The sequence below is a fragment of the Hyla sarda genome, chromosome 11 (assembly GCF_029499605.1).
Source record: "Hyla sarda isolate aHylSar1 chromosome 11, aHylSar1.hap1, whole genome shotgun sequence".
Taxonomy (NCBI): Eukaryota; Metazoa; Chordata; class Amphibia; order Anura; family Hylidae; genus Hyla; species Hyla sarda.
The window spans coordinates 6887478-6902518 of NC_079199.1; the positions used below are offsets into that span (position 1 = coordinate 6887478).

Sequence of the window (15041 nt, forward strand, 5' to 3'; positions counted from 1 at the left end):
CTGATAATCGTTGGCGTTTGCAGAGTCTGCGCTGCAGCGGGTGCTTGATAGAAGACAGCGAAGCCGGACAAAGCCGCCAGAACCTCCAATAAGGCTGCACCCAGGGGACTTCCGGTTTTGGTCTGGTCAGCAAAGTCTTCCCCTGTGCAACACAAGGCGACTCTTTGGTTCCTTTTCAGTGTGCTGGAGAGGAGTCACTGCTGGGGACTGATGGAGCAGAGCTGCGACCGCTCGCATGTGAGGGAAACACCAGACTCAATTACCCTTTTCAGGTACTGACTCTCTACAATCCATGATGGCAAATAACAGTCTTTTCTTCACCTCCCCCTCTGTTTCACGAGCGCCACGTGTAAAACACTTTTCACTTGCAAAGTCCTGTACACTTTTTGGTGCAGACTTAAATCGTTTTTACAGACAATATTGGACACAGTTCAGACTGGGGGGGGGGGGGGGGGTTTAAGGACTTGTGGCATAAGGCACACACCCGTATCCTGTTCGTGACGCCAAAAGTTGTGGTAACGGGATATGATGAGGGCAGATGTTGTTCCCCTAGGGCGGATGGCATTAACCCCTTGTATTCCTGACATCAGGGCGTGGTTTATCCTCGATAGTGTTGAGCGGCATAGGCCATATTCGAATTCGCGAATATTCGCGAATATATGGACGAATATTCGTCATATATTCGCGAATATTCGCATATTCGTTATATTCTCGTTTTATTTTCGCATATGCGAAAATACGCGTATACGAAAATTAACATATGTGAAAATACGCATATGCGAAAATTAGCATATGCTAATTTTCGTATATGCGAATTTTTGCACGCCAGTCTCACACAGTAGTATTACAGCCTTCTTTACACCACACAAGCTGGAAGCAGAGAGGGATGATCACTGTGATGTGTACTGTGAAGAAAAAAAAAAAAAAAGAATATTCGTAATTACGAATATATAGCGCTATATTCGCGAAATTCGCGAATTCGCGAATATGCGATATTCGCGAATAATATTCGAATTGCGAATATTCGCGAGCAACACTAATCCTCAATACCACCTGAAGGTATACCGCTGGATCCTGGGCTAGGCACGGGGGCAATAAAGATTCCGAAGCCAAATTACGGACAACGGTAGCTTTACGGAGGGTAGACAGATGGTAAAGTCTATACATTTCAGCCAGGGCCCAAGGAGGTGAGCAGTGACGCAGAGACCTTAAGGGCTTGCTGGGACTTGTAGTAGGACTGGACAATTGAATGCAGACCATGCTGACTGACTTGAATAATAAAGCTGGGACTTTATCTTACTTGACTTGATGGCGGCTGCAGGACTGGACTTTGAGGTCTCCAACACTCTGGACACACACACTAGACAAGACTACACTGGACCTCAGCAGAAGAGAGAGAAGCTTCACCCAGGGGTTATATGGGGGAGACCAGCAGGAAGCCCATAGGTCACTCTACGGATCACCTGGTCACTGGTACCTCCTGGGTAACAATCACGTGACATGATATACCTCTTAAAGCAAAATTACATTTTATAACACTTTACATAATAAAACATATTTACAGTGGGGAAACAAGTGCAGGGGCCCCGGGGACACTGAAGGAGGCGCCTGACAGGACAGCAGGAGCACGGGGTAACATCTCCCGTACTGGGCCACCACACCTCCATTATGGTAGTTTTATTCTCCCATAGGAGACTATAACACTGCACACACTGATCTCTTATACTGATCATTGTTATCCCATAGGGACCTATAACATTGCACACACTGATCTATTACATTGATTTTATTATCCCATAGGGACCTATAACACTGTACACACTGATCTTTTACACTGATCATTGTTATCCCATAGGGACCTATAACACTGCACACACTGATCTCTTATACTGATCATTGTTATCCCATAGGGACCTATAACACTGCACACACTGATCTATTACATTGATTTTATTATCCCATAGGGACCTATAACACTGTACACACTGATCTTTTACACTGATCATTGTTATCTCATAGAGACCTATAACACTGCACACCCTGATCTATTACATTGATTTTATTATCCCATAGGGACCTATAACACTGCACACACTGATCTATTACATTGATTTTATTATCCCATAGGGACCTATAACACTGTACACACTGATCTATTACATTGATTTTATTATCCCATAGGGACCTATAACACTGTACACACTGATCTTTTACACTGATCATTGTTATCCCATAGGGACCTATAACACTGCACACACTGATCTCTTATACTGATCATTGTTATCCCATAGGGACCTATAACACTGCACACACTGATCTTTATCATTGATCACTGGTTTTTCATAAGAAACCAGTGATCGATGATTCTGCCGCTTGACTTCTCATGTCTGGATCTCAGGCACTGAGCAGTCATTCGGCGATCGGACAGCGAGGAGGCAGTAGGGATCTTCCAGCTGTCCTGTAAGCTGTTCGGATGCCGCGATTTCACCCCGGCTATCCCGAACAGCTCCCTGAGCTAATCGGCATGCTTTCACTTTCACTTTAGACGCGGCGTTCAACTTTGAACACCGCGTCTAAAGGGTTAATAGCGCGCGGCACCGCGATCAATGCCGTGCGCTATTATTACACGAGTCCCGGCTGTTGTTAGAGGCTGGGCCCGACCCGCTATGACGCGGGGAGACGCCGTGGCCCCGCGTTATAGATTGGGAGCGAACACATGACGTACCGGTACGTCGTGTCTTTAAGGAGTTAAAAATCAAAACCCTTTCAATTTTACACCTAAAAATCCACATGAGGGCTTATTTTTTGCGCCACCAATTCTACTTTGTAATTACATCAGTCATTTTACCCAAAAATCTACTGTGAAACAGAAAAAAAATCATTGTGCGATAAAATTGAAGAAAAAACGCCATTTTAAAACTTTTGGGGGCTTCAGTTTCCACTCAGTAAATTTTTACAGGAAAAATGACACCTTATCATTATTCTGTAGGTCCATATGATTAAAAGGATCCCCTACTTATATAGGTTTGATTTTGTCGCACTCCTGGAAAAAAATCATAACTGCATGCAGGAAAATTAATATGTTTAAAAATGTCATCTTCTGACCCCTATAACTTTTTTATTTTTCCGCTTATTTTACCGCTATTTTTTGTGCCGTGATATGAAGTTTTTATCGTAACATTTTTGTATTGATCGGACTCTTTGATCGCTTTTTATTAATTTTTTTTATGATATAAAAAAAATGACCAAAAATACGCTATTTTGAAATTTGGAATTTTTTTGCGCGTACGCCATTGACCGTGCGGTTTAATTAACAATATATTTTTTATAATTCAGATATTTCTGCACGCGGTGATATCACATATGCTTATTTTTATGTGCACTGGTTTTTTTTTATGGGAAAAAGGGGGTGATTCAAACTTTTATTAGGGAAGGGGTTAAATGATCTTTATTCACTTTTTTTTCCCTTTTTTTCGATGTTATAGCTCCCATAGGGACCTATAACACTGCACACACTGATCTTTTACATTGATCATTGTTATCCCATAGGGACCTATAACACTGCACACACTGATCTTTTACATTGATCAATAGTTTCTCATAGGAAACCATTGATCAATGATTCTGCCGCTTGACTGCTCATGCCAGGATCTCAGGCACTGAGCAGTCATTCGGCGATCAGACAGCAAGGAGTAAGGTGGGGGACTCTCCTGCTGTCCTACAGCTGGTCGGGTTGCCTCGATTTTGCCGCGGCGATCCCGAACAGCCCACTGAGCTAGCCGGGAGCAGTTTACTTTAATTTTAGATGCGGAATTCAACTTTGAACACCACGTCTAAAGGGTTAATAGCGCGTGGCACCGCGATAAGTGCCGCACTATTAGCCATGGGTCCTGGCCCTTGTTAGAGGCCAGGCCCGACCCGCTATGAATCGGGGCCACGGCGTGGCCACGCATTATACAAAGGGAGTGGGCGAAGGGTGTACAGGTACGCCCTCCATCCCCAACAGGTTAAATATATTTAATAAAACTAAGGTATTTAACATTTTTGCTGTTTCTAGTTAACTCTTTTTTATGGTGCATACAATTATCATGTTAGAGTTCTCCACATTAAAGCGTACCTGTCATAGTGCAAAGAAAACAAAAAAATTATATGTTACTCGGTACCTAATCCTGATCATGTACCTTATCCTGATCTTGTACATTTTTATGTGTCTAGAACCTATATATCTCTAACAAATAGCATTTATATGTTGCTCACTTGTTTTGTCTTCTTGCCGTGTGGAGGGGGCGTGTCCATCTCTCTCCCTCACTGGGGATGATTCATCTGCTCTGAGTCTGGGAGCAGCCTGGCAGTCTGCAAATCACTGCACAGTAGTTTTTATGCTTACATTTTCTATCTGTTCCTAGTAAAGCTGGATGATAATCAACATAGCTGTCACTATGTGTGTCATTCAGCTTTCACAGACTCCTGAATGTCTGATTGATTGTTTGTCAGAGAAAGCTTTGGCTGTTCTAGCATGCTGGGAGTTGTAGTTTTGCATTGCAACAGCTGGAGCTGCAATGTTTGTAAAGCACTGTGTTAGGGTGCATGCACACTACGTTTCTTAAGATACGGAGATACGGGACCATATACAGCTGGGGAGAGGGGGGCGGAGAGTCAGGGGCGGGGCAACTGAACGCTGCTGTATGTGGTCCCATATCTAATGTATTTCATTGAGCGACGCTCATTGAGCGTCGCTCATTGAAATACATTAGATACGGGACCGCATATGGCAGCGTGCGGTTGCCCCGCCCCCCTCTCCCCAGCCGTATACGGTCCCGTATCTTAAGAAACGTAGTGTGCATGCACCCTTATTAGAGCAGCGTTGCCTTTAGCTGTTGCAAAACGACAACTCCCAGCATGCCCACACATCCTTTCTCTGTAGTTTTGCAAGAGTTGGAGGCACACAGCTGGAGAATACACAGCTCTAAAACAGAGTTTTACAAAGAACTGTGGCAAAACTACAATTCCCATCATGGGATTTGTAGGTTAGGAATAGCTGAAGGCTGTAGTGGTGCAATGGTGATCTCCTATACTGGATACCAACACACTTTACGGCCGGTATCCAGTATGCTGCAAAATACAGAGCTGTCTGTCTGCATAAAGATAGATGACCCCCAGTGGCAGCTATTTTCATTTTAGATTTTTTGGTAAAATTATTATAATTTTTTTTAAATAAATGCATATTTTAAAAAGTCATCATCTTATCAATGGTACTACAAAATATAAAAAGTTTTTCATAATGACAGTGCCTCTTTTAGTTATATGTGACCATGATAGACACCAGATACATGTGATGATGTGGAATGATAATAGGTGTCAAATTGGATTCAAGTGGGTATTAAGTATAGTGAAATAAAGACAAGACTTCAGACATCAAATGCGTTTATTGGAATGAGTCATGTGATGTCATTGTCATAATCAGTCATGTGATGTCATTGTCATAATCAGTCACGTGATGTCATTCCTTCATTCGGGTTGATAATCCTTCCCAGGAGAGTAGGGATTGGAAGCTTTTTGCTTTGAAAAACAAATATGAAATGTGGGTCAAACCAATAAGGGGGTGGTAAATGATCATCTTCACTCCTAGTGCCTACAGGTGCAGCTTCTGTTCCTTCTTCTGCCATGTTCAGCGCGACTTTATGCACAGCCTACAAACGTTGGGAACAAAGCACATTAATATAACAACAAAATAACAATCACTAAAAAATAAAAAATATTGGTGTTTTGGTATTGACAGCCCCTCTCTTCTCTTCAGAGGACGACCTGAAATCAGCTATTACTTGTATTCAAATGGGCACTGTCAGACTATATGTTGTACATCTTTTTTTCCTTTTTATAGAAATCATGGGTTATAAAAAAAAATACCACTAGAGGTCCCCATTTCATCCAGAACATAATCCTGTCCGGCTGCAGCATCATCTTTGTCCCAGATGAAGCACAGGCTGGGACAGGAAGTGAGGGGCGGGACTAACACTGCTCTGTGCTCACTACTGTCCTATCAGACTGCAGCATGAAAACAGAGAGGAAGGGGGTTACAGAGCAGCCTGCAGTGATTGGATGAAGAGACCCAGTACAGCACAGCAGACTCAGGGAGGAAGTGAATGAATGGTGAGTGAGGACACAACCCCTCTAGAGCACAGGATGACAAACCAATTGTGCAACAGATAGAAGGTATTTGTGAGAGAAATATAGGTGCTAGAGACATAAACATATGTACATGATCGGATAAGGTACTATGGGATATGACAGGTACACTTCAAAGCATCTCTATAGACCAGTGTGCATCAAGCTGTTGCAAAACTATAACTCCCAGCATTAATGGACAGTCTTTGGCTTTCTGTGTATGCTGAGAGTTGAAGTTTTTCAACAGCTGGAGGCACCCTGGTTGACAAGCACTATTATGGACAGACGTGAATATGTAACCTGGACAGTAAGGAGCTTGTAAAGATGGAAGAATCTCCTGAGTGCGCGGCCCATGGAGTGTTAGAAGGGAAGTGGTGACACATAACATGGACACTTACCTCCTTGTGGAAACAGTCAGCACAGAACCATAGTTCACATCTGCTTACTGTAGAGGAGCGGGGACTCCTGTCAAAATGAGAGAAGTCCCCGCTCTTTACAGGGTGTTGAAATAAAAATGTTATGGATCTTAGAAAGTGAGAAGGAAAAAAAAGTAAGTAAAATTCAAAAAAGGGATTGTCCATAGGCTGCGCAGTATTGTGGCTCATCCTTATTCATTCCCATAGAGCTGCGCTGTGCCTCTCCTGGGACTGGAGCACCCCTTTTATTCTTTACAATATTTTACCATTCTTACAATTTGCATAAAAGGTTGAAAAAAATGTACAGATGAATTCTTTGTTTATGATGATTTTGAGTATTTTTTGCATATATAGATTTTATTATTCTAATTTTTGCCCGTTAGAAACAGCAGTTTAGCTCCGCCCCGCTGTCAGTCATGTGACTTATCTTATCTCGGCGTTCATCATTATCTGCTCCAATTTAAAATACCATTTTACCTTTGACACTTTCAGTTCTGTCCTCGATTGGTCAGTGGGATCGGAGAAAACCTCTGTGATCCCCAAGTGCTGGAACTCCTCCACAAGATCAAGCTCAGCCGAAATGGAGAATTTGGGAACTGACAACAACATCTTCCTGTGTAAGGAATAAGGAGAGAATCTAAAGGTATGTAGACCTCACCAGCAGAATAGCGAGTACAGCTCTGGAGTATAATACAGGATATAACTCAGGATCAGTACAGGATAAGTAATGTAATGTATGTACACAGTGACCTCACCAGCAGAATAGTGAGTACAGCTCTGGAGTATAATACAGGATATAACTCAGGATCAGTACAGGATAGGTAATGTAATGTATGTACACAGTGACCTCACCAGCAGAATAGTGATTACAGCTCTGGAGTATAATACAGGATATAACTCCAGGATCAGTACAGGATAAGTAATGTAATGTATGTACACAGTGACCTCACCAGCAGAATAGTGAGTGCAGCTCTGGAGTATAATACAGGATATAACTCAGGATCAGTACAGGATAAGTAATGTAATGTATGTACACAGTGACCTCACCAGCAGAATAGTGAGTGCAGCTCTGCAGTATAATACAGGATATAACTCAGGATCAGTACAGGATAAGTAATGTAATGTATGTACACAGTGACCTCACCAGCAGAATAGTGAGTGCAGCTCTGCAGTATAATACAGGATATAACTCAGGATCAGTACAGGATAAGTAATGTAATGTATGTACACAGTGACCTCACCAGCAGAATAGTGAGTACAGCTCTGGAGTATAATACAGGATATAACTCAGGATCAGTACAGGATAAGTAATGTAATGTATGTACACAGTGACCTCACCAGCAGAATAGTGAGTACAGCTCTGGGGTATAATACAGAATATAACTCAGGATCAGTACAGGATAAGTAATGTATGTACACAGTGATCTCACCAGCAGAATAGTGAGTACAGCTCTGGGGTGTAATACAGGATATAACTCAGGATCAGTACAGGATAAGTAATGTAATGTATGTACACAGTGATCTCACCAGCAGAATAGTGAGTACAGCTCTGGAGTATAATACAGGATATAACTCAGGATCAGTACAGGATAAGTAATGTAATGTATGTACACAGTGACCTCACCAGCAGAATAGTGAGTACAGCTCTGGAGTATAATACAGGATATAACTCAGGATCAGTACAGGATAAGTAATGTAATGTATGTACACAGTGACCTCACCAGCAGAATAGTGAGTAAAGCTCTGGTGTATAATACAGGATATAACTCAGGATCAGTACAGGATAAGTAATGTAATGTATGTACACAGTGACCTCACCAGCAGAATAGTGAGTACAGCTCTGGGGTATAATACAGGATATAACTCAGGATCAGTACAGGATAAGTAATGTAATGTATGTACACAGTGACCTCACCAGCAGAATAGTGAGTACAGCTCTGGAGTATAATACAGGATATAACTCAGGATCAGTACAGGATAAGTAATGTAATGTATGTACATAGTGACCCCTCCAGCAGAATAGTGAGTGCAGCTCTAGAGTATAACACAGGATATAACTCAGGATCAGTACAGGATCAGTAATGTTATTGATATAGTCTCTTACTCCTTCCTTACATTGGTCTCATTCGTTTGGTCCAGGCCTTTAGTTCTCCAATGTTAAAAGCTTTTTCGACATCTTTCATTTTTCCTTCATCTGGTAGAATAAAGATGGCGGAGACATTGCCTTTGTAGGGGACCTCCAGCACCGTACATCCGATCTCAGGTAAGTAGGCCACAGGGTAGACTCCATCTCTACTCATCATCGGGACCTTCACCATCATCTTCTTATCCACATGGAAATCTTCTTCTTGGGTATTGTTTACATTGAGGGGACGTTCCCAGGACCCTACAGGGGGTGTAACTAGTTATTCACTTCTTACACATTAACAATATATGTATATTTATTTATTCCCCTGTTTGTTTATCCAAAGTTTTTAAAGGTTTGTATTATTGTGATTTATAATGTGTTTTTTCTTCCTTTTTAATCGGAGCATGTACTGTATATTAAAGGCTTTTCCAATGTATCTTGATCTTAGAATAAGAGATTAATACCTGATGGGGTTTGACTCCTGACACCCCAGATAATAAGCTGAATAAATATGGCCGGCTGCATCTTCTTCAGCTCCGTCTCATGTACATGTTTTGGACAGAGCGGCTCTTAGCTGCATTACCAGGAACCACCACAACCAAATGACCGGCGCTGTACCTGGTAAACAGTTGTTGTCAAAGTAATAATATTAAAGGGGTACTCCAGTGTAAAACATTGATTTTTTTCATATCAACTGGTTTCAGAAAGTTAGACAGATTTGTAAATTGCTTTTATTAAAAAATCTTAACCCTTCCAGTACTTCTCACCAGGAGGAGAGGTTTGCTATGGGGATTTGCTTCTGCTCCAGACAGTTCCTGACATGGACTGAGGTGTCAGCAGAGAGCACTGTGGTCAGACTGGAAAGAACTACACAACTAATTTACAAATCTGTTTAACTTTCTGTTAAAAAAAAAAAAAAAAAAAGTTTTCCACCGGAGTACCCCTTTAAGGTTTTTCTACAAATGGAAGGGGGACTGAAGTTTTAGTAGTGATCACTCTCCTTCATATACCTTGTGAGGGTGCTACAACCCTTCAGCTAGCTTTACCACCTCCATTCTGTTGCCTGTGGAGGCTTTGAACCTGTGAAGAAGAAGGAAAAGAGACAGAGGAGGCGCCTAGTGCATTACCCTAAAAAAGAGGAAAAGACAAAAAAATTAAAAAACACAGTAAAACGTGAAGAGTCGTAGACTCTATAGAGCGGCCGCTCACCTTAGAGGGGTACTCCGCCCCTGGACATCTTATCCCCCCAAGGATAGGGGATAAGATGTCTGATCGCAGGGGACCCCCGCAATCTCTCCTGCAGCCCCCCCCCCCCCCCAAGTCATCAGCTCTCCAGAGCTACGTTTGCTCCGTGGCTGATGACTCACGATACAGGGACATCATCGTGACATCAAGGCCCCGCCCCCTCATGGTGTCACACCCCCTCCCATAGACTTGCATTAAGGGGTGGGGCATGATGTCACGAGGGGCGGAGCCGTGACATCACAAACCGCCGGCCCATGTCATCAGCACGGGAGAGATCACAGGGGTCCCCAGCAGCAGGAACCCCGCGATCATACATCTTATCCTATATCCTTGTATAGATGGATATAGATGTCCAGGGACGGAGTACCCCTTTAAGCGTATGATAACTATAATGGAGATGAATCCAGTGAAGGCCAAATATATTGGGCAAATATCGGCACATTTTGAGACAAGACAAAGTCGTGGGTTGGATGTTACCAACTAAACCAACAATTATTTACACTCGGGCCCCAAATTTGGGTATAAGAGTTCCCCCTACAGTTAGAAAACCAAATTCTTCAGAGACATCTCAGACACGGCTTAGCACCAGAGGATTCTATACATGTGGTATTTGTTCCAATTGTCGGGACATATATGGAAGAAGATGGAGAGGTTAACCAGTTTGGGAAATTAGGGACTTGATCACAGGTAACACCAAAGGTGTCGTTTATTTGCTCCAATGTGGATGTAATAAACAGTACGTAGGCCGAACTAAGCGCCCACTCAAAGATAGAGCAGCCGAACATATCTACAATATTAGCGCTGTACCTTTAGCTCTTTGTATCTCCAGCGCTTCACAATCTCCAGACGGGGATCGATCAGTCGCCGACTTTGCCGAGACTCACGGTAAACGCTTTGGGCTGATCGTTGTGACCGGACACTGTCCGCACCGAGACAGCATCAGGACCCATCGCAGCTGACGGTCGGCATCTGATGAGCGATACAGTGTCATTGGATCCACATTTACATCGGAAGTGGTGAGCAGTACATAGTACCCACTGTATATATCTTATGTGGTGACCCTGCGTTACGCCATATTGTTGTGGGTCACATCCTATTACGGACTTCTCAACTGCATTTGGACCATCTAGTACGGTCATTTCTCTCATATTTAAAGGGGTAATCCAGCTATAAGACATCTTATCCCCTATCCAAAGGATAGGGAATAAGATGCCTGATCATGGGGGACCCCTGCAATCTTTCATGCAGCACCCCGTTATAATCAGCGTCCGGAGCAATCCTCGCTCCGGGTCTGATGAATCACGATCACGGGGCTGGAGTATTGTGATGTCATGGCTCCCCCCCTGTGTGATGTCCCGCCCCCTCAATGCAACCCTAAGGGAGGGGCGTGACGGCGAAGTTCGCTCCGTTCAGCGGATGTCTGGGGTGCCGCAGCCGAGACCGTTAGGATAGGGGATACGATCCTTTGGATAGGGGATAAGACCCTTTGGATAGGGGATACGATCCTTTGGATAGGGATAAGATCCTTTGGATAGGGGATACGATCCTTTGGATAGTGGATAAGATTCTTTGGATAGGGGATAAGATCCTTTGGATAGGGGATACGATCCTTTGGATAGTGGATAAGATTCTTTGGATAGGGGATACGATCCTTTGGATAGTGGATAAGATCCTTTGGATAGAGGATAAGATCCTTTGGATAGGGGATACGATCCTTTGGATAGGGGATAAGATTCTTTGGATAGGGGATAAGATCCTTTGGATAGGGGATAAGATCCTTTGGATAGGGGATAAGATCCTTTGGATAGGGGATAAGATCCTTTGGATAGAGGATAAGATCCTTTGGATAGGGGATACGATCCTTTGGATAGTGGATAAGATCCTTTGGATAGGGGATAAGACCCTTTGGATAGGGGATAAGATCCTTTGGATAGGGGATAAGACCCTTTGGATAGGGGATAAGATCCTTTGGGTAGGGGATAAGATCCTTTGGATTGGGGATAAGATCCTTTGGATAGGGGATAAGACCCTTTGGATAGGGGGATAAGACCCTTTGGATAGGGGATATGATCCTTTGGATAGGGGATAAGATCCTTTGGATAGGGGATACGATCCTTTGGATAGTGGATAAGATCCTTTGGATAGGGGATAAGATCCTTTGGATAGGGGATAAGATCCTTTGGATAGGGAATAAGATCCTTTGTATAGGGGATAAGATCCTTTGGATAGGGAATAAGATCCTTTCGATAGAGGATAAGATCCTTTGAATAGGGGATAAGATCCTTTGGATAGGGGATAAGATCCTTTGGATAGGGGATAAGCTCTTTTGGATAGGGGGATCAGATCCTTTGGATAGGGGATAAGACCCTTTGGATAGGGGATAAGATCCTTTGGATAGAGGGTTAAGATCCTTTGGATAGGGGATAAGATCCTTTGGATAGGGGATAGGATCCTTTAGATAGGGGATACGATCCTTTGGATAGGGGATAAGATCCTTAGGATAGGGGATAGGATCCTTTAGATAGTGGATAAGACCCTTTGGATAGGGGATAAGATCCTTTGGATAGGGGGATAAGATCCTTTGGATAGAGGATAAGATCCTTTGGATAGGGGATAAGATCCTTTGGATAGGGGATAAGACCCTTTGGATAGGTGATAAGATCCTTTGGATAGAGGATAAGATCCTTTGGATAGGGGATAAGATCCTTTGGATAGGGGATAGGATCCTTTAGATAGGGGATAAGATCCTTTAGATAGGGGATAAGATCCTTTGGATAGGGGGATAAGATCCTTTGGATAGAGGATAAGATCCTTTGGATAGGGGATAAGATCCTTTGGATAGGGGATAAGACCCTTTGGATAGGGGATAAGATCCTTTGGGTAGGGGATAAGATCCTTTGGATTGGGGATAAGATCCTTTGGATAGGGGATAAGACCCTTTGGATAGGGGGATAAGACCCTTTGGATAGGGGATATGATCCTTTGGATAGGGGATAAGATCCTTTGGATAGGGGATACGATCCTTTGGATAGTGGATAAGATCCTTTGGATAGGGGATAAGATCCTTTGAATAGGGGATAAGATCCTTTGGATAGGGAATAAGATCCTTTGTATAGGGGATAAGATCCTTTGGATAGGGAATAAGATCCTTTCGATAGAGGATAAGATCCTTTGAATAGGGGATAAGATCCTTTGGATAGGGGATAAGACCCTTTGGATAGGGGATAAGATCCTTTGGATAGGGGATAAGACCCTTTGGATAGGGGATAAGATCCTTTGGGTAGGGGATAAGATCCTTTGGATTGGGGATAAGATCCTTTGGATAGGGGATAAGACCCTTTGGATAGGGGGATAAGACCCTTTGGATAGGGGATATGATCCTTTGGATAGGGGATAAGATCCTTTGGATAGGGGATACGATCCTTTGGATAGTGGATAAGATCCTTTGGATAGGGGATAAGATCCTTTGGATAGGGGATAAGATCCTTTGGATAGGGAATAAGATCCTTTGTATAGGGGATAAGATCCTTTGGATAGGGAATAAGATCCTTTCGATAGAGGATAAGATCCTTTGAATAGGGGATAAGATCCTTTGGATAGGGGATAAGATCCTTTGGATAGGGGATAAGATCTTTTGGATAGGGGGATCAGATCCTTTGGATAGGGGATAAGACCCTTTGGATAGGGGATAAGATCCTTTGGATAGAGGGATAAGATCCTTTGGATAGGGGATAAGATCCTTTGGATAGGGGATAGGATCCTTTAGATAGGGGATACGATCCTTTGGATAGGGGATAAGATCCTTAGGATAGGGGATAGGATCCTTTAGATAGTGGATAAGACCCTTTGGATAGGGGATAAGATCCTTTGGATAGGGGGATAAGATCCTTTGGATAGAGGATAAGATCCTTTGGATAGGGGATAAGATCCTTTGGATAGGGGATAAGACCCTTTGGATAGGGGATAAGATCCTTTGGATAGAGGATAAGATCCTTTGGATAGGGGATAAGATCCTTTGGATAGGGGATAGGATCCTTTAGATAGGGGATAAGATCCTTTAGATAGGGGATTGTTACGCCGAGCGCTCCGGGTCCCCGCTCCTCCCCGGAGCGCTCGCTTCACTCCCTCCGCTGCAGCGCTCCGGTCACGTCCTCTGACCCGGGGCGCTGCGATCCTGCTGCCAGCCGGGATGCGATTCGCGATGCGGGTAGCGCCCGCTCGCGATGCGCACCCCGGCTCCCCTACCTGACTCGCTCCCCGTCTGTTCTGTCCCGGCGCGCGCGGCCCCGCTCCCTAGGGCGCGCGCGCGCCGGGTCTCTGCGATTTAAAGGGCCACTGCGCCGCTGATTGGCGCAGTGGTTCCAATTAGGGTTTTCACCTGTGCACTTCCCTATATTACCTCACTTCCCTTGCACTCCCTTGCCGGATCTTGTTGCCTTAGTGCCAGTGAAAGCGTTCCTTGTGTGTTCCTTGCCTGTGTTTCCAGACCTTCTGCCGTTGCCCCTGACTACGATCCTTGCTGCCTGCCCCGACCTTCTGCTACGTCCGACCTTGCTTCTGCCTACTCCCTTGTACCGCGCCTATCTTCAGCAGCCAGAGAGGTGAGCCGTTGCTAGTGGATACGACCTGGTCACTACCGCCGCAGCAAGACCATCCCGCTTTGCGGCGGGCTCTGGTGAAAACCAGTAGTGGCTTAGAACCGGTCCACTAGCACGGTCCACGCCAATCCCTCTCTGGCACAGAGGGTCCACTACCTGCCAGCCGGCATCGTGACAGTAGATCCGGCCATGGATCCCGCTGAAGTTCCTCTGCCAGTTGTCGCTGACCTTACCACGGTGGTCGCCCAGCAGTCACAACAGATAGCGCAACAAGGCCAACAGCTGTCTCAACTGACCGTTATGCTACAACAGTTGCTACCACAGCTTCAGCAGTCATCTCCTCCGCCAGCTCCTGCACCTCCTCCGCAGCGAGTGGTCGCTCCTGGGATACGCTTATCCTTGCCGGATAAATTTGATGGGGACTCTAAGTTTTGCCGTGGCTTTCTTTCCCAATGTTCCCTGCATCTGGAGATGATGTCGGACCTGTTT

The 15041-nt window shown here is 44.2% G+C and overlaps 3 protein-coding genes across 8 annotated transcripts in view; 1 reads left to right on the forward strand and 2 right to left on the reverse strand.

Moving 5' to 3' along the window:
* Window positions 1-5449: 5449 nt before the first annotated feature.
* On the reverse strand, window positions 5450-7190 carry LOC130295904 (alpha-1-antitrypsin-like). Its single transcript, XM_056547213.1, has 2 exons — window positions 7059-7190; window positions 5450-5690 (listed from the first exon to the last, which is right to left on the reverse strand). The coding sequence occupies exons 1-2, from the start codon at window positions 7188-7190 to the stop codon at window positions 5487-5489; spliced, it is 336 nt and encodes a 111-aa protein (XP_056403188.1). The 3' UTR covers window positions 5450-5486.
* Window positions 7087-15041, forward strand: part of LOC130295899 (plasma serine protease inhibitor-like) — a 35290-nt gene continuing 27335 nt past the window's right edge. The window contains exons 1-3 of one of the 3 annotated variants that reach the window (XM_056547205.1): window positions 7087-7224; window positions 8783-8844; window positions 10784-10970. The gene's annotated coding sequence lies outside the window, so the exon portion shown is untranslated. The remainder of the gene's footprint in view (window positions 7225-8782; window positions 8845-10783; window positions 10971-15041) is intronic. The other 2 variants (XM_056547204.1, XM_056547206.1) reach the window with 2 other exon arrangements.
* The window catches only part of LOC130295902 (serpin A12-like), a 33043-nt gene continuing 25829 nt past the window's right edge, over window positions 7828-15041 (reverse strand). For 2 of the 4 annotated variants that reach the window (XM_056547210.1, XM_056547211.1), the window contains exon 3: window positions 7828-8967. In XM_056547210.1, coding sequence (XP_056403185.1) covers window positions 8693-8967 — 275 coding nt within the window. In that variant the 3' untranslated portion in view covers window positions 7828-8692. Of the gene's footprint in view, window positions 9838-15041 lie in introns of all 4 variants that reach the window. The other 2 variants (XR_008849041.1, XM_056547212.1) reach the window with 2 other exon arrangements.

Bases quoted from the DNA above. Each gene is read 5' to 3' on its own strand.
- LOC130295904 (XM_056547213.1), bottom strand. From the start codon at position 7,190: ATGTTGTTGTCAGTTCCCAAATTCTCCATTTCGGCTGAGCTTGATCTT. The intron at 5,691-7,058 runs GTAAAATGGTAT...CAACGTTTGTAG, and splicing joins CAGAACTGAAAGTGTCAAAG to GCTGTGCATAAAGTCGCGCT.